Here is a 22,450-nt window from a genome sequence, read left to right as displayed (position 1 = left end):
AAGGTCGGTGTAATTAGCACCCAAGCTTAGGTTCAAAACAAAGAATTTAGGCCTGAAGTCAGACCAGGCAAGCATGGGCTTGCATGACAGGCATTCATATGAAGATCTGGCTTAGTCCGAAATCCGCTTGGTTGGCACTTTGTTGTGGTCAATTTATGCCTATACTGACAAGAATATCGTTCACTATGATGCGTGGCATTTGATTTCACCATTTGACCCTCTATAGAATCTTCAACCAAGGTCGGTGTAATTAGCACCCAAGCTTAGGTTCAGAACAAAGAATTTAGGCCTGAAGTCAGACCAGGCAAGCATGGGCTTGCATGATAGGCATTCATATGAAGATCTGGCTTAGTCCGAAATCCGCTTGGTTGGCACTTTGTTGTGGTCAATTTATGCCTATACTGACAAGAATACCGTTCACTATGATGCGTGACAATTGATTTCACCATTTGACCCTCTATAGAATCTTCACACACACATACACAAAAAGCCAGAGAGAGAGATAGGGTTGGCTACACTTGAGGGCATTCATCCTCTGACACTCCAAATTTTACTACCATCGAATAAGCTTAAAGATTTATGCAAAGTATATTTTACTTAACCTTTATTACCAAATGTCACTTCTGCTCTTTTTAACTCCCTCTCATGAATCATATCTACTACTCACTCTACTATCACCCAAGCATATCCCGTTGCTAGCTGCCCCCTCACTTTGTCTCATTGTGCCCCGTTACCCCTAGTCCCTAGATGAATCGCCACTCTGGCAACCCTATTTCTATCCACCTTTTGCTAGCCCACCAACTATTGTTGGTCACTTTCAATCATAGAGAACTACCTTGCCCCTTCCTCTCTTTCATTCTGCTCCTTAGGCCAACCACCACCACCTTGGTCCCCTTGAGGTCATTGCTGTCTCATTGAGGTTGATTCCTTCCAACTTGGATATCTTTGTACAGTTATGAGCTGGAGAATTAAATGGAGGGAGAACAAGAGGAACTCAAACCTATTCACCGTCATCCACCACACTTGTGATCTTCTATTGTCCTATATTCTAGAAAAGGAAGAAGGAAGTAGGATAGTGACTGGAAATGGATAATGCAGACTTTGTCACTAGCTTGTTTCATTGCAGGCACAGCTCCTTATATGGAGGGAGGTGGGGTCCTGCCAATCTGGTGGACCTAGGAATAGCGAGAGGGTGACATGCAAGAGGTAGGAGAACCAGAACAAAAGGAATAAATAAGATTTTGAAAACTTAAAATAAGAGATGTATTGCACAGATGTCCAAGCATAGCCCATGGTAGAAAAATCAGGAGTGTTAGAAGGCAAAAGCTCTTGAGTGTAGCCTAGCCTCTGTGTGTGTGTGTGTGTGTGTGTGTGTGTGTGTGTGTGTGTGTGTCTATATAGAGAGAGACATACAAATCCCTCCATCAACTTCAGGAGTTCAAGTCAGCTTAAGGAATGTACATCTTCCTATACTTATGTACAAATGCTACAAAAGCAGCAAAAGGCCACAAACAGATTGGATACAATGCCTTTACCGGGGGTTTAGTTTCATGGTTTCATAAATAAGTGTGGCTTTACTTGTGAATAATTAGTGAAAATGGAATTTCCAATATAACATAAAATATCGGTTTTTGCAGGAAAGTTGTATCATAACATCCTGCTTGTGATGTTTTCCTGCAACTGAAGGGATTATGTTCCAAATTTCATATATGAAGTGGGATCATCTAAATGATAACATATATGAAATTAGTTCTCAGTTTTACAAGATATCAGTGTTGCAAGTTATAAGACTTAACCCAACAGATGTAATAAAAATGCAGAAACAGTCGCCAAAATTATTAAGAAAAAATACTCGGGTAAAGCAATATTAAATGCTGTGAATGAGATAGTGAATGAAAACAAGACTGGCACTGGTCTCTTTTAAAGTTCAGAGTATTATCTGGGCACGAAGAGATAGAAACACACAAAAGAGGATCAGTGTAGCATCATAACCCGCATGCAGGTTACAGAATCATGAAGTTAACATGGATCTTTCATCCAGTCCATGGCATATTACTCTATATCCTCTTTCTTATGTTAGTAAACATCAGAAGATTGCCATTCATCAAGACATAGAAAGGTTGACACTCCAATATAGTGAAACTGTTTTGGATCATGTGGCAAATGCAGTTTTGATAGGTGTTATCTGTGATAAAATTTATAGATCTGTGTAGGTGTTATCTGTGATAAAATTTATAGATCTATATTTCTATATAGGATTGCCGGGACATCCAAAGACAAAAGGTACAACATTATGGTGTAGAATCATCAAGGAGCCAAGTTAAGTCATTATAGCCAATTTGCAACTGAACAATCTCATAATATGTAAAAAGTTTAATGTGAATAAAGATACCCAATAATGAGAGAGAGAGAGAGAGAGAGAGAGAGAGAGAGGGGCTCACCTCACCACAGAGCGAACAGTGAGATTGCGGATTAAAATGTTAGTAGATGGGCGCCCATACGCAATTCCATACTGATCCCAACCACTCTTTATGGCCACTCCATCATCACCTACGCATATGTAACAGTTCTCTATCACCACATCCTCACATGAATCTGCATAGGCCATCAGCAGCAATAAGGATTTGAAAGACCGAGAAAAGGAAAAAGCTATCAAAGAATTCATACATTGTGTCAACTAAGTTCATCCATCAAGCAGTAGATGTATAAGTTATCAATGCAATGGCTCTATTAGATGTATGGTAGATGAATAGGCTTACAAAACATGCACCAGGAAAGGAGGGTGGGGGATTGAATAATATTTGGTTGAACAAGAATACAGGATTCTGGCATGAGCACATACCGTGTCAATTTGCCAAACACATTAAGAACCTTCAAGAAAAATAAAGTATGTAATAGCATTAACTAGAAGTACAAGCACATGCCTGAATTTCATAGCTTTCAAGGAATCATATACATCTGCACAAAGGCTGTTTGCATGATATTAAGAAAAATAAAGGTGCTAAAGCCTTAAGATGCGTGCTTACCCGGATCTATCCCATCCGTGTTTGGAGCTCCAGTAACAGGAGCCAAGATGGTAACATTTGTAACAGTAACATTTTTGCAATCGAAAGGATGGAGTGTCCAAAAAGGAGAATCGCGCAGAGTTATGTTGGAAATAACTATGTCTTTGGACCACATGATCTGCACAAGAGGTCCTCTAGTGTTGTTGAGAAGCCTTTTGCGATATTTTGCCCACCATGCTTGACCTTGTCCATTTATGGTTCCATTGTGTCCTGTTGGTTAGGTGGAAGAAAACATCTAAGCAAGCAAACCACAACCATCTTGCTCATTAGTAACTCAAAATTTTCAATCTCAAAGAACCAGCATCCAAAAATAGTTGAAAAATAATGCAAACATTCTAATAGCAGGGAATTTATAATTCTCAGACAATAACATAAGACCATAATTTCCTGAAAGTATCGTCTGGATAGCATTATCAAAAAAAGCCATGGCATTTTTTATTGAAAAGAAACCATTCATAGCTTAAAGACTTGGAGAAAAGTTGTTGCCAATCTGTTATTGTGTTGATATGTCAATACAGGGCCAATTCGGCGTACCAAGTGTCGGTATGCCCCTGCACCCTCCCAACCATCCCTCCCTACATACCACATATAGTACCGATCCAGTACAATACGATATATCTTGTATTGCCTAGTTCGATATGGTACGGCAAACCTTGGTTAATATCTTCCAAATCTATATTTATAGTTGCTAGCAGTATATTCCTTGTCATTTGGAAGGCAAGCATTAAACAATAGGATATTATCATCCTAAATCAAAGTAATGTAAGAAGATTGAACTCTTGCAATAATGAAAATCGGACAACTGCCATTTGTTAGCTTCTGATCAGAGATAACTGTTTGGAACTAGTGCAGGAATTTAATTCACAAGGCTTGTCTAGCAATAATGGGATTTGGGTATGGGAAGATTTTTATTTGCTTCTTAACACTGAATAATTAATTCAGATTTAGTGAATGGAAGAACAAAACCTTTAGCTGAATCTTTTCTGTGATGATTCCTTATTGATGAATCTTCATATTAGAAGCTTCTTTCAGACTAAATTTCCTTAAAATAATTAAGAATTACAAATTCAAGAGACTTTGGCTTGACATTCAAATGTTATCAAATGTTATCAAATAATTGGTCAGATAAATGTCAGCAAATTTTTTTGATAGCGTTGTATACAGATATAGTCATCTGTGAATTTCTATATCTCATCATCTTTCCTAAATAGTTGGGACAGAGCTTCATGGTTATAGTTATGGTAGGTTATACCATGGTATTTCATTATGAACAACTAACCTAATTCTCTTCAGTACAACATTTCCACATGAAGGCTTTATGCCCTAAGCAAAGTCTTTGTTTTAATCAAAATAAGGCAAAGAAACATCATCATGTTAGTTTTCTAATTGGTTTTTACCATCTTCTAACCATTAATGAAGAAACTTAAGATGTATGCAAGAGTAGGCTGATGGTTCATTGATAAGTTACTACTTACTAAAGTACTTCAAGGAAAGAAGATGAAAATATGAGGCAACTTACACAAGCATGACTTCCAAGAAGTGATGCTAATCAAGAGTAGATTTCATTATGCTCATTAGTTTTAGATGTGATCCCTCTTTTCCTTTTCAAATTTGCTCCTATTGATTTATATAAGTTGCCTATCAAGATCATACTACTTTAATTATCCCCATATCCTTGACATAGTATGTCTATCTGCCACCATTATTTTTAGCCTTCGATCCATCTTGCATTCTCCATGTAATCTTGTTTTTATTTATTTAATACATTAAGAAGGAAACCTTAAAGATATGAAGTACAGTAAATACACTTACCTGTTATAACCAAATCCTTCAGATTCTGGCCATGGATCAGACTTCCATATCGAGGTCCCTTATGTTCCCTCCCAAATCCATATGATGGAACTGGAGGCATTAATGGCCAATATCTCTCATCCTATTGCAACATAAAAGGATCACAAGTTTTGTACTAAAAAAAAAAAAAAGGATCACAAGTTTATATAATGATGATCCTCCATCAATTTGATGCAGCATACAAGAATTTTTATAATAAATGGTAATTAATGCCCTTCTGGACTTTTTTTCTTTCTTTCGGGTGAAGTGATGCCCTTCTGAACTTGTATGATGAAAAATGGAGGCCTTAAAAAAGTGAGGCACATTTCTCACTGACTATAACATGTGACAATAAGCAGAATTGAAAAATATGGATTAAGGGGCACTGAGGAAAAGATAAGATCAAACAATTTACAGTACATGCATCAACTGCAGGTTAAGTACTATCTTGTAATAACCACTCTCAGATTCTTGAGCTTCCAAAGTTTCAAGAAATATGATAGAAGATCAAACAATTAGATGCTAAGTGGATTATATTTTCTGATATGTAACTATAGATTCCCTAGTAATTACAATGATAAGGCAGTTACTGTTTTGAATATAAGGACCAACAAGAGCACTCACAATAAGAGATCAGGGACCTAGTTATTACAAAATAGAGATTGAGAAGTTAAAGTCCTCCAAACAACTTTGTGAATTACGACAATTCTTATTTTTGGGTTTGTGTCATTATTTCAGGTACAGTTCATCAAATATAGCATCTTTGAATTATTTGAGAAACGGAGGCATTGAAAGACGGATAAGCTAATGATTGTATTTGATGTTTATCAAACAAAAACCTGCAATTACTAGTATAAACTCCGTGGAAGTTATTATCACATTGAGTGGAATGGGGGGAAAACATTTGTGGCGCTATCAACCACCCATAAAAAGAAATCATTAACTTAGTTTTTTTTTTGGGGGGCGTAAGAGCGTTGATTAGGTTTACAAAACACCTACTTTCCAGTAATTCAAACAAAAACAGGACATAACCAACTAAACAACTAATCTCACCTCAATTCCACGAATCTCGGCACCTTCTGCAAGAAATAGAGTCATATGACTCGTAAGATTGAACGGCGCCGTCAACCAGACTCCAGGCGGCACATTGAGCTGCCCGCCGCCCCTCCCCCTATGCCTCGCGATCGCCGCCACCGCGCGCTCAAATGCCTCAGTATTCAGCGTCACTCCATCGCCAACCCCACCAAAGTCCGTGATATTGTACGCAAACGGACGGAGCCTCGGCGCCGCCTTGTCCGGCAGAGCCCGCCGGAAGAACAGGAGCCCGTCAGTGGAGCTGCTCTGCCACAGGAACACCGTCGCGAACCCCACGACCCAGACCACCAAAAAGAGGGTCCTGTGGGTCGAGATGAACCCCGGCAGCCACCGCCGGTGGTTGTGGAAGGGGAACCTCCCGATCTCCACCATTATCCCAATCAATCCACACCAGAAACACAAAAAAGAACAAAAAAGAACAAAACTCACCGGATCTACGGGAATTCTCTACCAAACTAGATGAAATTTAGGTCGATAGGTAGATCTCGGAAAGGAGAACCGGATATTGGGATTGGGGGAAGATATTAGGGTTTGGCGACCTAGGGTTTTAACCATGGAGACAGGGGGATTTAAAAAGAGCGGGACGTGGAGTGAGGGGGAAGGGAAGAGAGGGTGAGGTCCAGAGAGTTGGTGGTTTGGATCGGCGAGTAGACGACGACGAAGAAGCGACGGGATTTTGACGTGACGAAAATGCGCTTATAGTATATGTCCCAGATTGGGACATCACTACCACACTGTTTTCCGTCGGATTGTGATCGAACGGTCGATGATTGGGGGATTAGTAGTCGGGACAATCGGTGATTGGGTTAAGTAATAAGTAATTAGCGCATAGGTTGGTGTGATAGGACGAGTAAACGTTACCTATAATAGTTGGATTTTGGATATTGAAATGGAATTTCGTACTTTATTTCACATGAACGAGAGCACGATTGTTTGTAAACCAAAGGATCTGACAGTTGACCTTGAGACTGCCTGAGTTGGCTTCAGATTGCCTTTAAATTTAATGAGATATACCTGATTTTCCTTTGATTATTTCAATTTTTTATACAATTTAAAAGTGGAGAGGTTGCAAATTATGATCCAATGTGTCAATATCTATTTGGCTTATTTGGAGGAACTTTTGTGCTTTGAATGGATCATTTTTTTCGAAAGAAGAAGAAGAAGAAGAAAATGTGATAAGTTTAATATATGCAATATGACATGGTATGACTTGTATCCAGCAATATTTATATTGATGTGCTAATAATTTGATATATCAGCTGATATAGGTGTACCTTAATTATATGAAATAAGACAACTCAGCTGCTTCAAATAAACTCTGTCGAGTACCTACTTGGTTGTTTTGCCTGCTCATCCACAAGTTTGGAACAAATTCCAACTAGATCTGGATCCACATACACCACATGCACTTAAGTATGAGTTTTTTTTTTTAATGTTCGATCAATAATATTTGGTAGTTAAGTTTCTAAGATACACGCATTGAAGAAATTAGGCTAAAATGTCTTGCTTTTATTGAGGCCTAGTTTTAAGCTCTGTGGTTGTTAAAAAGTGAGGAGCACTCTAAGTTAGGTAAGTTGAAGCTTTCATTAGGAGAGTGAAAAGGACATGTGGATTCTGGTGAAACATCAATGTTAGGACCTAGGAGGGAATGGAGGGGCTTAGCCAAACGCAGTGTTGGGTGCACAGCTGGTGAATGAGATTGAATAACTTGTTTAAGACATGCAAGGATAAGGTGGGTAGGTTCTCAAACAATATTGAGTATGTTAGGATTACTTGAAGAATGTTAAATTTGATGGTTTCTATAATCTTGCACGGTGGGAATTTATCTTCAAATACACTGATATGGTTGATCCAATGAAGTTGACGGTACATGGGAATAGCCATGGTTTTCTTCCCATCATTACTTGTAGAAGGACATTGGGGGTTTTGAGTCACTACTGGAGGACTGTTTATTTTCATCCTTTCTTGTGAGAACAAATGGGGTCACCCATACCTTCATGTATGAGAATGAAATGAGAGGACACAAGAAGTGCATTCAAAAGGGTTTTAACCAGAACTAAAATCTTTTAAAAAAGAATTCAGCATCTCTCCGCTGTGATCAGGCGGCTGCAGGCTTTGTTATACGGGACCATCAAGGTGAGCTTCTTTATGCAATGCAGGTGGAAAGAAGTTATCTCCAGCTTATGTTCTATACTTGGAACTTGTAATGCCTCTTAAAACACTTTATTGTTACTAATGTCTGGTTGCAGGGACATTCTACCACCGTGGTATCCTAGATCAATTCTTACTCTAAATGTAGGTTAACCACATCATTCGTTCCCTTAGGATATTATCAGATGGAAATCATCCTTGAGTGATTTCAAGGTGCTACGTATCTGCAGGAAAGGGAACCTGGCTGCCGATTGGATGGCATCTCAAGCTTTAAAGGGTCATTTTTTTCCTTCAAGCCAGACGATATTTTATACTCTGATTTTGCCTGGATTCTGGTTGCAGATGCAGTGTCCACACCTTTTATCGGGCAGGGCCGAATGGCAGGACTCAGGGTGTGTTGCTGCCGTGTATGCTTCTTCAGTGCCTGCCGGTCTTTTTCTTTAGTTGATGCTGTCAGTCTATGGGTGCCTTTCTTGTCCTGTTTTGTCTATGATCCTTGTTCTTATAAGGTTCTATAATCCTTCTGCTAGCATAAAATCCACACAAAGGATATATTTTTTTATTTTAAAAATATAATATTCTTAAAATATTATTTTTCTTAATTACACAATTATTTAGAAAATAATTTATAATTTACTAATATATTAAAATATTTATTTATTAATAAATATTTTCTTAATTTTATAGAAATTTTATTTTACTAATATTTTTTTATTAAAATACTATCATTAATAATATTATTAATATTATCACATTGAGATTATAACAAAACCAACCATAGAAATGCTCGAAGATGGCAAAATACTAAGTTGAAATGCTCTTTTTTTTCTATTATAATATAAAAATATTTTTCAGAAACTCTTTTATGTATTACTACTTATTTGTAGATACAGTGGAGGAAGGCTTTACCAGCACCGTCTCTTTTATTTAGAAAATATACCATCTCTAAATTTTTTTTAAAAAAATTATATATTTCATTAATATATAATATATTTATTTAATTAATTAATATTTTTATCAAGTCTTGATCTTAGAAATTCTACTCCAATTCCCTTTTTGATTATTGAGGACTTTAATGGTCTTTTATTGATATTAATATCATTATTTGTTTACCTTCCATCAAATAATGGAGTTAATAATCATCATTAGATTTTTCAGTTTAAAATCCCTTAACCAAAAATACAAAAATACCATTATTTGTACCATCACTCTTACTATAAAAATAGCAAATTTGATGTCATTATTATGATGGACGGAGATTTACATATAATGAATGGAGATTCTGCCAAGACTCTATTTTAACATATATATATATATATATATATATATATATATATATATATATATATATATATATATAGGCACATGCACACACACCTCATTAGTGCTATCTCAGTTGTCAAGCCTTTAAAAAAAAAATTTATGTTCTCATCTGCCTTATCAGGCTACTAAATGGGTAGGCATCTTTCTATCGATGGATTGATAGTTTGTCTTAGATCGACACATGATAGGAGTAGGATTCTACATGTCCTTCCTTTGCTCGTAAATTATAAAAGTTTTTTACCATCAAATGCTCTAATATCGTTTGTCGGCTTATAAGTCTATCATGGTATACTTTAAAATGCCTTTCAATTAATACATAATGAGATAGCCTTGAAGCATCCCATATGGGACCTGTCTCTTAAATATCATAATTTTTGATTAATTATGCAATTAAGAGAAGCTTCCATATGAGATTTGTCTCTTAAATATCATAACTTTTATAATTATACAATCAAGAGAGTTTTAAATTTACAAAAAAAAAAATCATGTATATATGACGGATGAAGGCTTTGCAAACATAGAAGCCTCCATTTTAATATAGATATATTAGATTAGATCTCAGTATTTTGTTGTTCAGACTTCTACCAAAAAAAAAAAAAGATAAAGCCTTGAAGCTTTGAAGAGGCATTAGAAAATCATTCACTCCACTCTTGAATAACTTCAATAAGGATGCCGGAAGCTCTTCTTTACTTAGCTTGAACAATTCTCCTATTTCTCTCTTTTCAAATTTTTCACCAAAAGGCCGTGATAATTAGGAACTTGTTCCAAGACATACACTACTTAATATTTGGTATCGAGAATTTGAAAAAAAAAAAAAGGGGGAATAGACCATATACCGAATCTGGTTATAACATGGAAACCTGTAAAGATTAGTTTAATTATATGGGAACTACATTAGAAGGCAATGATTGGGCATTACCTACTCTTCGCTTAATGGAGGAAGAATGGGAAAAAAAAAAAAAAAAAATCTTTCATTGCGAGAACTCAATTTCTAACATATTCTGCCTCAAAAGTTCGCTTTCATTAACGAAGTCTCTGTGCATGCATGTATACATATATTCACTCATACATCCATATTTAGTGATGCTACAGCCTATTGCATACACATGGAAAGTTCGTTTTGCCATATGGTACAAAGGACTTTGTATGATTCGCAAGAATTGATGCGATACAAAGGGGGTAGTAGAAGTTGCCAAGGTATCAAGTACTTGAATTTTCATGTGCATTGACAGTAGTCCAAGGGCATTTTTGAGCATTTTTCTTTCCATTTTTATCAAAACTGACATTTCCTTTCTGTTCTTCCCAAGTTCTCCATACTTTTCCTGCCCTTGTTGGTCACATCCACTGCACAGATGCAGATCTTTAGTTAAGCGTCAATGCTTAATAGTTGTCTCCAATAATGCACCGTGGTATGTGCAGGAGACTGCTATGCTAGACTGACCTTAACCAACCTTCAGACCTAACAAGTAGGGGACCTGAAGAGTTTTGATCCTTGGAGAATAGGAAAGTGCTGCTGCACCAAGACCTTCATACCAAAATTTGAGAAAGAGAGGTTTGCAATGACTTAATGAGTTCCTATGACGAGAGGAATGCTAATGTCCCGACATTTTTCTAGAACCCATAAATGTAACTCTTAAGTTACCATCATATCTATTTTTCAGTTGACTTTCTAGAATTTTTGGATGGTTCATTCTTGATTGTGTTTGCATGTGGATCCACTGGTGATGATTTTAGATGTATTGGCGCGCGGTCTTAAGTTTCTTATAGAATTCACTTTGTTACTGCTAAAATGTTCCAACATGGTAAGAACTTTTACCATGAAGGGTTGTTCCGAACCCTATAATTGAAGCTAGATTGCAAGTCATACCGCAGTGCAACTTGAGTTAAGAGTAGTTGATTTAGAAAGCTCATTTGCTGTGTTTTGAGGAGAGATTGGGAAAAGGAAAGGATGCCTCCAATAGATATTACATCAATTTCTTGGGAGTAGACTTCATGTCGGAGCACTCGGCGTAAATGAAGATGAGTGTTGTGGGCACGAAAGTTGATTTTCAAGCCATCGGTGGCGAGCACACGGTGGACCTGCGCATCTATTGGGATGAAGTAGGGCTCAGGTACATCATTAGCTAGGCCTGAAAGAATTTGGATCGAGTTTGAGACTCATTTGGTTCATGAGAAGTAGGGGAAGAAAGAGATAATTTCTGAGAAATGGAGATGGAACCTCTTTTTTTATTGGAGTTTTAAGAGAAAAGAGAATAGAAAATCATCTTCTCATGGGAAGATACTTCTCACGTTTCATGAAAATTATAAATCTATAAGAGAGATGAGTTTGAAAATTTCTCATGGGATAGAAATTGATGGTACTTTTTTTTTCTAAAAATATCCTTTAAAAATCCATAGTTAAGATTTTATAAAATATTAATATAATATTATCCTTATAAATATTAATATAATATAATATTAATATTATCCTAATATTTATATGAATATAATATAATGTTTATATTAATATTGATATTATAATGTTTATCATATTTTAATATTATTTTAATATTTATGCTAATATAATATTTTTAATAATATTGATATATATTTGTATTATATTAATACAATAAATTATTATGATTAGGACAATCTACACCTACAAGTTTAGCTACATGTAACTGTATTTAAGGGGTGCTTGATTAGGAGGAATGAAGGTCTGGAATGAGAATCAGAATGAATGACTCCCATTCCAGTCACTTTGTTGAGGGAAGTTCTATTTCGATTATGATTCCGAGATACAATGAGAATGGTCTAATCTATCTAAAACTCAATTCTCACTCTCCTCTATGGATTCAGATTTTTATTTCGATTTTGATTCCGATTATGAATTAAACGCTTTAGGAGATTTGACCATTTTGATCCTCATTTTAATATGTTTCGATTTCAATTCTGATTATAAACCAAGCATCCCATTAAAGGATTCCAAATTGCTCCCAATGGTAAAAGATATTGGAAGGGGTCAAAGTAGCAAAATGATAAAACCAGCAAGCAAACTACTTTGCGAAACTTGGTAGGTGTCATGATATGAAAACAAAATTTCCCACAAAAGTTGATCTGGTTAACTAAAGCTGGCTACTCAATAGGCTCCTCTTATAGAAAAGAACAAGCCTAAATATCTAATAAAGCATGGAATATGGTTGCCAATGAGCTGAGTCGAGCTTCAGTTTATTTAGGTCAAATCAAGAGGATGGCTGAGCTCCATGATGCTTGAGTAAAACTTGTGTGGTGAATTGTTTGAACGTACTGACCTTCAGGCCTAGCCTCGGGTCAGACTTATTTTCATGAACTAATGACTATTTATGCCTGGCTCATTTGTAGGTCTAAATCTTTTTTTAAAAAAAAAAAAGAAATCTTAGAGTTTGCCTCATCTTCTACCCATACGGACTGGAAGAAGCCAATTGTTAAATCAAGCCCAAGATCTTCATGAAGAGCTCAGTTAATTTGCATCCATAAACATAAACTTAGAAAGATTAATTAAAAAAAAGAGGAGAAGAAAAGAAGCAAGGAATGCTAGCAGAGGTGACTGTGAGTTGGGCCAGCCTAGGAAGGTCCGGTCAAGTTAGACCCCTATCATTTGCAGCAGTTTCATATCCTCGAGGCAACTGAAAATAGGATTGGGATTGGTCCACCAGTTTCTTAATATGTGGGCACTCTGGCCTCCAACGAGATGCATTGTTTAAAAATGAAGCAAGCAAGGAGTATTATCAACCCATGCTAAGATTCTAGTCTAATTTCATAGTTGAAGATACAAATTTTCCGGAAAACCACTATTATCTAAGACTAAGCAAGCGTTGCAAGCAACAGTTTTATAACTTATTTCTTAAGCAACAGAGAACTGAAAGGATATGCATCACCCATAAAAGTGGTGGAAATATGCCCCTCCAAAAAAAAAAAAAAAATCGTGCAAGGACTATTAAGTTGCCCAGAAAACCATTGTCTTCTCTCTGATGTTGCATGAAGATCACACCCACCTCCATGGGATCACAGTATTTCTATTATATCATCCTCTGCCATATATCTATAGGCTTCTATCTGCTCTGCAGGCAAATTCGGCTAAGACTGTACCAAATAAAATTCCAATGAATAGCTCTACCTAACCTGACGCCTGGCTTTGGATGACAAGATCAGTATAATCTGCAATTAGTTACAAACTCTCAAATTAATATATTCAAAAGAAAATCATGAAGACTTTGTCCCTTTCTCTCTCATATTCTCTATGGCTTGAGGAGATGTGCTTTCGGAGAGAATGTTCCAATCCATATAAGCCATGTTCTCTCTTGACTCATAATCGATGTGGGATTAAAGAAGCCCTCTCTACACCACAACACAGCCCCCCAGTCAAGAGAGAGCATGTGTAGATAGGAGGTATTCCTGCCAATATTGTAGCCATTGGTCAAGAGGTCGAATGGCTTAGATGGTTGGCTTATGCCTCCGCCTCCGAATACGTGAGGTATTGTCTGCTTTGACTCATGACCATCTTTAGGCTTTAGTAGGCTTTTAGGCTTCAATAGGCTTTTGTCTTTTAAAAGATGCCTCACGTTGGGAGAGAAGGTTCCAATCCATATAAGTCATATTTTTTCTTGACTCATAATCGATGTGGGACTAAAGAAGCCCGCTCTACACCACAACACAGCCCTCCAAATGATCAAGACCTAAAGAAGTAAAGTCTTGGGCAGTGTTGGTTCATGTATGGAAACAGATAGGCCTATTTTTGAAAATCTAGAATATCTATTGTGATATTTATTGATAGGCTGCTGATCTTGCTCTAGGTGTGCAACTTCCATATCAATCTTTATATTCAGAGAATGATGCATGAGAGTTCAATCCCTCTTGAACATCAATATTAATTTCTAAATATGGTGATATATTTATCTTCCAAAGTATTGGAAAGCATATAAAATGCCAATTATCACTACAAAAATTTAGGTTTTTAGCGATGAAAAATTTGATCACAAATTTTTCTACTTTCATCAATAAAAATTTTTAATGACCATAAATGTTTCGTCATTAAATGATTACTAAAAGTACCATACAAGATCATCAGAAAAAACTACTACATTTAATGACGAAATATAAATGGCCATTAAAGATAAATATTAGTGACGATTATGTTTGTAATAAAAGATTAAAAAATGATCATTAAAGATCTGAAAAATGACAACTTGATAAGAAATTAGTGACTAAAAATAAGTTTTAATGAGAATTTAATATCATTGCTAAAATATTTTCTGTGATGAATTTTTATTGGTCATAACAAGATGATATAATTAGTAACGGAATGAAAATGGTCATTAAAGACAAGCATTTGTGATGATTTTTTTTATGACAAAAGATTTAAAAATTTTTATAAAAATTCATCAAAATAAAATATTTTTATTGTCAATTTGGATTGTACCATCTCTATCTATATTTATTCCAACTAGATCCAATCAGAGATCTTATGAAGATAGGATATATATATATATATATATATATATTCTATTAGATATTTGCCTACTATCTAACCATCATGACAACATTAACTTCTACTATGAAGTCATAGTTTATTATACTATTTAAAATTTTTTATATTATAAAATATTTTTATTTTAAATATATTATGATATATTTTTTTATTATTAATTTTTTATAACAATTTAATCATCTTCTTTTTCTAAAGCCCTTTAAAAGTAGATAATTTATAGCTCCTTTTATTTATGTTATAATTAACAAGTACTAGTATCTAATATATAATATTTTTTAATATTTTATACTATATATTTTACTTAAGTTAAATGGGTGATCTAAATCCTTAGTTAAGTTGGTTTCCATGAAAATTTTTAATAATTACATCTTAAATTAATACCTGATTTTCATATGTTGCTTCCAATATTGATAGTATATTTTGTAGTAAAAATTATTTTTCTCTAATTATTAAAATATTTTAATTCATATAACTTATTCATTAAATATATCGGATCAAATCAAGTTAAAAGTAAATATTTGATCCATCAAAAAATTCAGCTAAATATAACATATATAATCAACTTTATTAAATTGAATCTTGATAGGACGTATAAATTTTAATAGTTTAATGCATTTAAAAAATATTTCAAATTTTTAATTAAAATCATATGGTATTAGATACATCTTATCATTCTCTAATCTTAATCCAATTCTCATAATGAAAAACTTTATTTAATAGCATACTAAGTACAAAGTCAAGGTCCACATCTTATTTTAGTTATTAATATGTGTATTATTTAAATATTATTATAATTAATATTTTTGTTGATGATATCATTATTTTATTATAATATATAAGATTTTAGTAATAACATAATGATAGGTACTAAAGACATAGATTTTTAATGACTACTCTATAGTTTCATCATTAATATTATATACTTATGGTGATTATTTTAAAATATTATTATAAAATATATATAATAATATTTATTATTAATAATTATTTTATCAGTTCATCATCAAAAGATATATATATATATATATATATATATATATATATATATATATATATATATATATATATATATATATAGTGATCATTTTAAATTATCCTCATTAAAAATATAAGTCTTAGTGATGAATTATAAAATTATCACTAGTGATATGACCAATATCGATGTTGACACCAAAATCATAACAACATAATATATTGTCACTAAAAATATAAACTTTTAATGACTACTAAAAATATATATCTACAATGATTATTTTAAAATATCATCACTAAAAAGATAAGTTTTGGTGATGGATTATATTATTATCACTAATGAGTTGATCAAAATTAATTTTGATGCTAAAATTATTTTTCATCATAAAAAATTTTATTTAATAATAAATTATTTATAATAAATTAAAAAATAATCATAAAAAATATATGTTTTACGATGAAATCTCACTTTGTCATTAAAAATATTAATCAAAATGATTTGTTATGACCATTTCTTATTATCGTCATTAAATATGAGATTTTGGTGATTAGATCTATATTTCACTACTAAATGTTCGTCAATAAAAATTTAAATTCTTGTAGTGTACATCCAAAAATATTCGGACTGGGCTTGTATTTAGCGTATTGAAATGGTTCATGCACTGGAAGCTCAATTGCCTTTATTGGAAAGTTGTGGACTGCACATGTTCATGTATGTGGATGTCCTTGTGGATAGTCAGTGTTAGGCTTCTGGTCTTGGAAAGCAACCCCTAAAGCAAATGCCTCTTCCAACCAAACTTGCTGTCCTGGTGTGTTTACCAAGTGGTTGTTTGCATCTAGTCTAACCAAATGGCATTGCTTTAATCTAACCAATTATGATCAGACTGGCACATTTACTCTTCTTGTTCTAGAGTTTAGAAGCAGGTTCCTATATGAAACTAGATTAAAAATCACTCTAGTATAGATTTAGGTAACCAAGTCCTGCAACAATTATAGTATTTGAAAATAATGAACATATATGGCCAAGTCAAAATAGGTATAGGCTGAAATGCTGAATTTTTTGAGAGCCTTTTCCGCTGTAGCTCCGCTCGCATAAACTAAATGCTTGCAACATTTAGTCCCATATCGGATGGGACAGGAGAGTGAGAGTGCGGGACTCTCGATAAGTAGAGACGCTGGGCCAACTGGTAACCATACTTACCTGGACGGGGTCGATGGGTGACCAACAAGGCCCATGGCCTGGGTTAGGGGCCCTCATTGCACTTGGAGGGAGCCCTGGCCTACCATCTCCCCAAGTGGGAGAGTGGACGTCATAATTTGTCGTAGAGGGGGATTCGCGTTCGCGCGGCCCCTGCTCAAATCGCAAAACAAAATTTTATTCTCCTATCCGCTGATTCAGCAGCAACGTGTTTGGTTTTATAGGTTGGAGTTAGACTCCTCCCAAGGTATTTGCGACCGAACTTGCCCTTCCGAACTCCGGTCCCGCAATTATAGACGTTGGTGTATTGTGCAACAGCCTGTGATGTCAATGGCATTAATGGTAACCTTCTACTCTAATTTTTATTCCGAGAATAGAATGGTTTTCTTCTATCTAACTTGACTTTATATACATAATTTTTTTGTTAGGGCAAAAACCTTAGGCCATGTCCAATTTGGTTTTAAAGGACTGAGCATGATTGTTCTGGTTTAGCCTGAATGACTTTAGTAGGTCAAAAATCATAATCAAAGGTAAAACCAAGTTGGGTCCAGGTCATGCTTAACCTGGTCCAAATCCAGCATAGTTGTAGGCTTGGTAATGTTAAATCTCTATGATGTGTTGTATAGAAGAGCCTCTGAAACCTTCAGTGGTGGCAATTGTTTTTTGTTTTTTTGGTAGAAAGTAGTTGCAATTGTTTGGGTGATGCCCTATGGTAGAAATCTTGTTTTATATATAGGCCTATCAAGAATTAAGATGCAGACTTGTTAAAGATAGGACCCTGAGTGGTAACTTTTCATTTTTCAAATAAATTTTCAGTGTGTCATAATTTTTTGTGGAGCTAGATCCTCTATGGTATGCATGATGCATCACAGAATGTCATGCACCGTATTGGATGGCCAGCAAACAAAACGTGCCACATGTATGTATGGTATGTGTCTATCTATATATTATTTTTTAAAATAGATGACTAAAGTGATGCATTATATCTTGTGTTACATCGTAGAGGATCTGCACTCATTTTAGGTAGATAAGTGTGTTAGGTTTACATTTGAGAAGTTTTTTTTTTTTTTTTAAGATGAGTTTGAAAGAGGAGATTATGACTATTACTAAGTCGCTATGTCGCAATTCAAAATGGAGTCATGGACCTAACTAATTTTCAGAAGATTTATTAAAGTACTGTTTTCACAAATAATCACCGCCATATAAGTCTAGGTGAAACTTGATGGATAAATATATGCGAGTCATATCCCCGTCCGCAACCCCCACCCCGGCGCTGTTGACTGGGTCAACGCTGTCAACGTGGATCTCTTTCTATTCTTAGTCCATCCTCCGTTCACCACCCCTTCCGTCCCTCCTCCCATCAACATAGAACAGAACAACAAAGAAAACGAGAAGGAAAGGAAAGATAAAACCAGCGGCTCCTAATCTCCACTCCCACCCATGGCCGCTGCCCTTTCCCTCCTCCCCTTCCTCCTCCTCTTCCTCGTCCCACTGGCATCCTCCGACTCTCCACCGGCGGTGGTCACATATTCCGAGGTCAATGCCCTCCTCCTCCTCAAGCAATCCTTCACCAACGCCACCGCCCTCTCCTCCTGGGACTCCGGCAATTCCTCCCACCCCTGCAAGTCCGACCCCGGGTGGGCCGGTGTCATCTGCTCCCCCGAAGGCACCATCACCAACCTCAACCTTGCTCGCATGGGCCTCTCGGGCCGCGTCAACGCCGACGCCCTCTTAAGCTTGAAAGACCTCCGCTCTCTAAGTTTCGATGAAAACTCCTTGTCCGGCACCCTCCCTCCTCTCCGTCAGCTCCCCGCCTTGAGAGCCGCCTTCCTCTCCCGCAACCAATTCTCCGGCTCCCTCCCTGACGACTTCTTTAAAGACATGACTCGCCTGAAGCGGCTTTGGCTCCATGGCAATGCCCTCGCCGGTCCCATCCCTACCTCCCTTTCACAGGCCACCAACCTCCAGGAGCTGCGCCTCGAGAACAACCGCTTCACCGGCTCGCTTCCGGTGCTCGCCTTGCCGTCTCTCTCCTCCTTCAACGTCTCGAACAACGACCTCGAGGGGGAGATCCCGACGACCTTCTCCAAGTTCAATTCCAGCTCGTTTGAAGGCAATTCGAGATTGTGCGGCGAGAACAAGCCATGCGCTGCGCCGCCGGCGACGTTGGCATCAAGAAGCTCGGCTGGGAAGGTGGCGGCGGCGTGCATTGCGCTGATCCTCGTTGCATATGCGGTGGTGATCGGCACGTCGGCGTTGAAGAAGAACCCGGTGGGAGACTCGGACACCCTCGGGATCGAGCACAGCAAGGTCGAGGCAGGGGACGGCGGCGGCGGCTCGCCTCGGAAGGACTACGCGAGGGTGATGAGCCATCAACGGCGAGAGCCGGCGCACAAACGGAGCGAGTCGGGCGGTGGACACAGGAGGACGGGGTCGTCGGCCAATCCGGGCGTCAACGGAGGGGATGCGGGAGGGGGAGGCGGGGCGGGGGACCTCGTGGTGGTGAACGACGGGAGGGGGGTGTTCGGGCTGTCGGATTTGATGAAGGCGGCGGCAGAGGTGCTCGGAAGCGGCGGCTTAGGGTCATGTTACAAGGCGGTGATGGGGAACGGGGTGGCGGTGGTGGTGAAGCGGGTGCGTGACATGAACCGGGTGGGGAAGGAGACGTTCGACGTCGAGATGCGGCAGCTGGGGAGGCTGCAGCACCCCAACGTGCTGCCGCCGCTGGCCTACCACTTCCGCAAGGATGAGAAGCTTCTGGTCTCCGAGTTTGTTACCAAGGGGAGCTTGCTCTATCTCCTCCACGGTGAACTTTTCTCTCTCTTTTTTCTTTTCACCTGTTCACAGCTGGAACCATTCATTTATTTGATGAGGAGATCTATTTTGGGGAATGGCAGGTGATCGCGGCGCCGACCACGCGGCTTTGGACTGGGGGACCAGGCTGGGGATCGCCCAGGGGATCGCCCGGGGCCTGGCTTACCTCCACGAGGAGCTCAAGTCTGTGGACATCCCCCACGGCAACCTCAAGTCGGCGAACGTCCTCCTCACTGCCGACTTCAAGCCTGTGCTCGTCGACTACGGCTTCGTCCCCCTCGTGAACCCCTCCACCGCCTCCGCCACCCTCTTCGCGTACAAGTCTCCGGAGTCCCTCCACCACCGCCACGTCTCCCCCAAGTCCGACGTCTACTGCCTCGGCGTCATCCTCCTCGAGCTCCTCACCGGCAAGTTCCCCTCGCAGTACCTCACCAACGCCAAAGGGGGGACCGACGTCGTGCTCTGGGCCACGTCGGCGATCTCCGAGGGCCGGGAGGCTGAGCTGTTGGACCCGGCCATCGTGGCGGGGGCGAAGAAGTCGGTGCCGGAGATGAAGCGGCTGCTCCGGGTCGGGGTGGAATGCGTGGAACCGGAGCTGGACCGGCGGCCGGAGGTGGCGGAGGCGGCGGCGAAGATCGAGGAGGTGGTGACCGCGCACGCCGCCGCGGAGTCGGAGAGGGCGCCACCGCCGTCGCACACGGCGTACGTGAGGGATGGAGTCGGGGAGCGGTCGGCCCGCCGGGTCGGGGGCGTAGGGGAGAGGTCGGCGAGGCGGAACGACGACAGCGTCTCGTTCGCCATCTCGTGACGACGCGATTTGCCAGGGGACGTTTACCATTAGGAGACGATGGTTGGTGAAATACCAAGGTTGCGTCCATCACGTTTTCACACGAATACGCCTTCTTCTTCTTCTTTCTTTGTTTTTCTTTTCTTTTAATCAATAATGAAAATAGACGACACTAGAAAGAAGAAAATAGGGTTTGCACGGTTTGATCCAGGGATTCTAATATGTCAGACTCTTTCCATATAAAGAATCTTTTGCTATGTGATTAGAGGAGAATGGTATAGCTTGCGAGATTTATTGCCAAAATACTAGAGTTGATTGTTTATAGATTTGTCAAAATCAGCAACTGAGGCTTAAAGTATTTTCTTTTTTTTTTACCAAAAAATGTATTTTCCCATTTCAACACACCCTCTATCCAGCATGACCTATTGCAACAACAGTAGATGATGACTTAAAATTTTTTCCACTCCTTTTTCATTTAGAGTTACAATATGATGCAATATATATGACTCTTTTCTATCAATCAATAATGACCTTAATGCAATTCATAAGAGTTAGTAATTGCTTACAATAGATATGACTACTGAATTTTTATGCAACATTAATTCTTTAATCAAAATATATACAACATAACTACTATAGTTGGTTATGTTTTTCCAATATTGTTATCAATAGGATAAACATCATTCACTCACTATTACATCCTCAATGGTAAATAGTTAGTATTATTTCTTACCTTAATCCTTGCATTTCCATCCAATAATCATGCATGCCTACCAGCCATCTCACTAAAATTGCAGCAAGTGACACATAAAATTAAAAAAAAAAAAAGAAATATCATGCATGTCTTGCACCATGGCCTAAAAATTAGAAGAATGTTTAATATTATTGCTTATACTATTAATCTAGCTACCCTTGCTCTCATAATTCATGTTTTCATGGTTGCATCATACCCCTATTACAATATTAGCAACATAAATTATGTTCCTTTTATAATCTTCTTTAAGATTTTTTTTCTTATTCTTTGCAATAAGATATGTTATATTGATTTGTAACATGAAACCAGAGCTTTACTTTTCAACTTGCAGGAAAATATAGGCAAGCATTTTTGTGCACAGAGGAAGGTAGCGGACACCCACTTATTATAATTTGAAAGGAAGGGAGTGACCTCATCAAGAGAACGAAAAGATTAATTTTTTCTTATATGAGAAGAAAGCAAACGTCAAAGAGCTGTGTCTAATTGTAAAATTTCTCATATATAGATGAAAGAGTTCTAAATTTTGGATTTCTCTTTTGATATATGGACTGTGGTTTGGAGGGATCACGAAGGAACTACATATTTTTCTTTATATAACTAACTAGATTCACATTTTCTCTTATTTTTTCCACCTTTATCTCCCCCTCCTCCCCCCCCAAAATATTTCAGTGATTATAAAAGAGATGGTGTACACATGATGCATGAAACAAAATTGAAGACTTTTTTAATAAATTCAAAATACTAATTATTGCTGCTTAAATCAGTAAGGTCGGAAGATGGACGCCTAAAAACCTCGTGCGGCGATGCTGGTACTGGAGTCACCTGCAAAACAAGTTCCAAATCAGAAATTGTGGCTCCGACGAAGACATTCCGACGCTCCAGTCAAAAAAATAGATAATAAAGGAGCAGCAACAGATTCTTTGAGAGGGATTCGATTGAACTTACCTTAATCCTC

General features: G+C 37.7%; 2 protein-coding genes and 1 non-coding gene across 4 annotated transcripts in view; 2 read left to right on the top strand and 1 right to left on the bottom strand.

The window, feature by feature from the left end:
- Positions 1-6,591, bottom strand: part of LOC105042037 (probable polygalacturonase) — a 9,907-nt gene extending 3,316 nt beyond the window's left edge. The window contains exons 1-4 of the mRNA XM_010919141.4: positions 5,949-6,591; positions 4,878-4,998; positions 3,027-3,275; positions 2,442-2,595 (exon numbers count right to left, since the gene is read on the bottom strand). Of these exons, the coding sequence (XP_010917443.2) occupies positions 2,442-2,595; positions 3,027-3,275; positions 4,878-4,998; positions 5,949-6,362 (938 nt within the window). The 5' untranslated portion in view covers positions 6,363-6,591. The remainder of the gene's footprint in view (positions 1-2,441; positions 2,596-3,026; positions 3,276-4,877; positions 4,999-5,948) is intronic.
- Positions 6,592-17,135: 10,544 nt separating this feature from the next.
- On the top strand, positions 17,136-17,297 carry LOC114914052 (U1 spliceosomal RNA). Its single transcript, XR_003800485.2, has one exon. It is a non-coding gene; the product is annotated as a U1 spliceosomal RNA (small nuclear RNA).
- On the top strand, positions 17,152-22,087 carry LOC105042071 (pollen receptor-like kinase 3). 2 transcript variants are annotated; one of them, XR_012139763.1, is made up of 3 exons: positions 17,152-19,946; positions 20,038-20,821; positions 21,827-22,087. XR_012139763.1 is itself a non-coding variant. In XM_029263625.2 (2 exons), exons 1-2 carry the CDS (start codon positions 18,581-18,583, stop codon positions 20,760-20,762), a joined length of 2,091 nt encoding a protein of 696 aa, XP_029119458.2. In that variant the 5' UTR covers positions 17,152-18,580; the 3' UTR covers positions 20,763-21,014. The 2 variants fall into 2 exon arrangements, 1 of the variants encoding a protein (XP_029119458.2); XM_029263625.2 differs by lacking the exon at positions 21,827-22,087 and having other exon boundaries at positions 20,038-21,014.
- The last annotated feature ends 363 nt before the right edge of the window (positions 22,088-22,450 follow it).

Source organism: Elaeis guineensis, chromosome 3 (genome assembly GCF_000442705.2).
Source record: "Elaeis guineensis isolate ETL-2024a chromosome 3, EG11, whole genome shotgun sequence".
NCBI classification, from domain to species: Eukaryota; Viridiplantae; Streptophyta; class Magnoliopsida; order Arecales; family Arecaceae; genus Elaeis; species Elaeis guineensis.
This window is presented reverse-complemented; position numbering and strand designations above follow the sequence as displayed.

Bases quoted from the DNA above. Each gene is read 5' to 3' on its own strand.
- LOC105042071 (XM_029263625.2), top strand. From the start codon at position 18,581: ATGGCCGCTGCCCTTTCCCTCCTCCCCTTCCTCCTCCTCTTCCTCGTC. The intron at 19,947-20,037 runs GTGAACTTTTCT...GGGGAATGGCAG, and splicing joins CTTGCTCTATCTCCTCCACG to GTGATCGCGGCGCCGACCAC.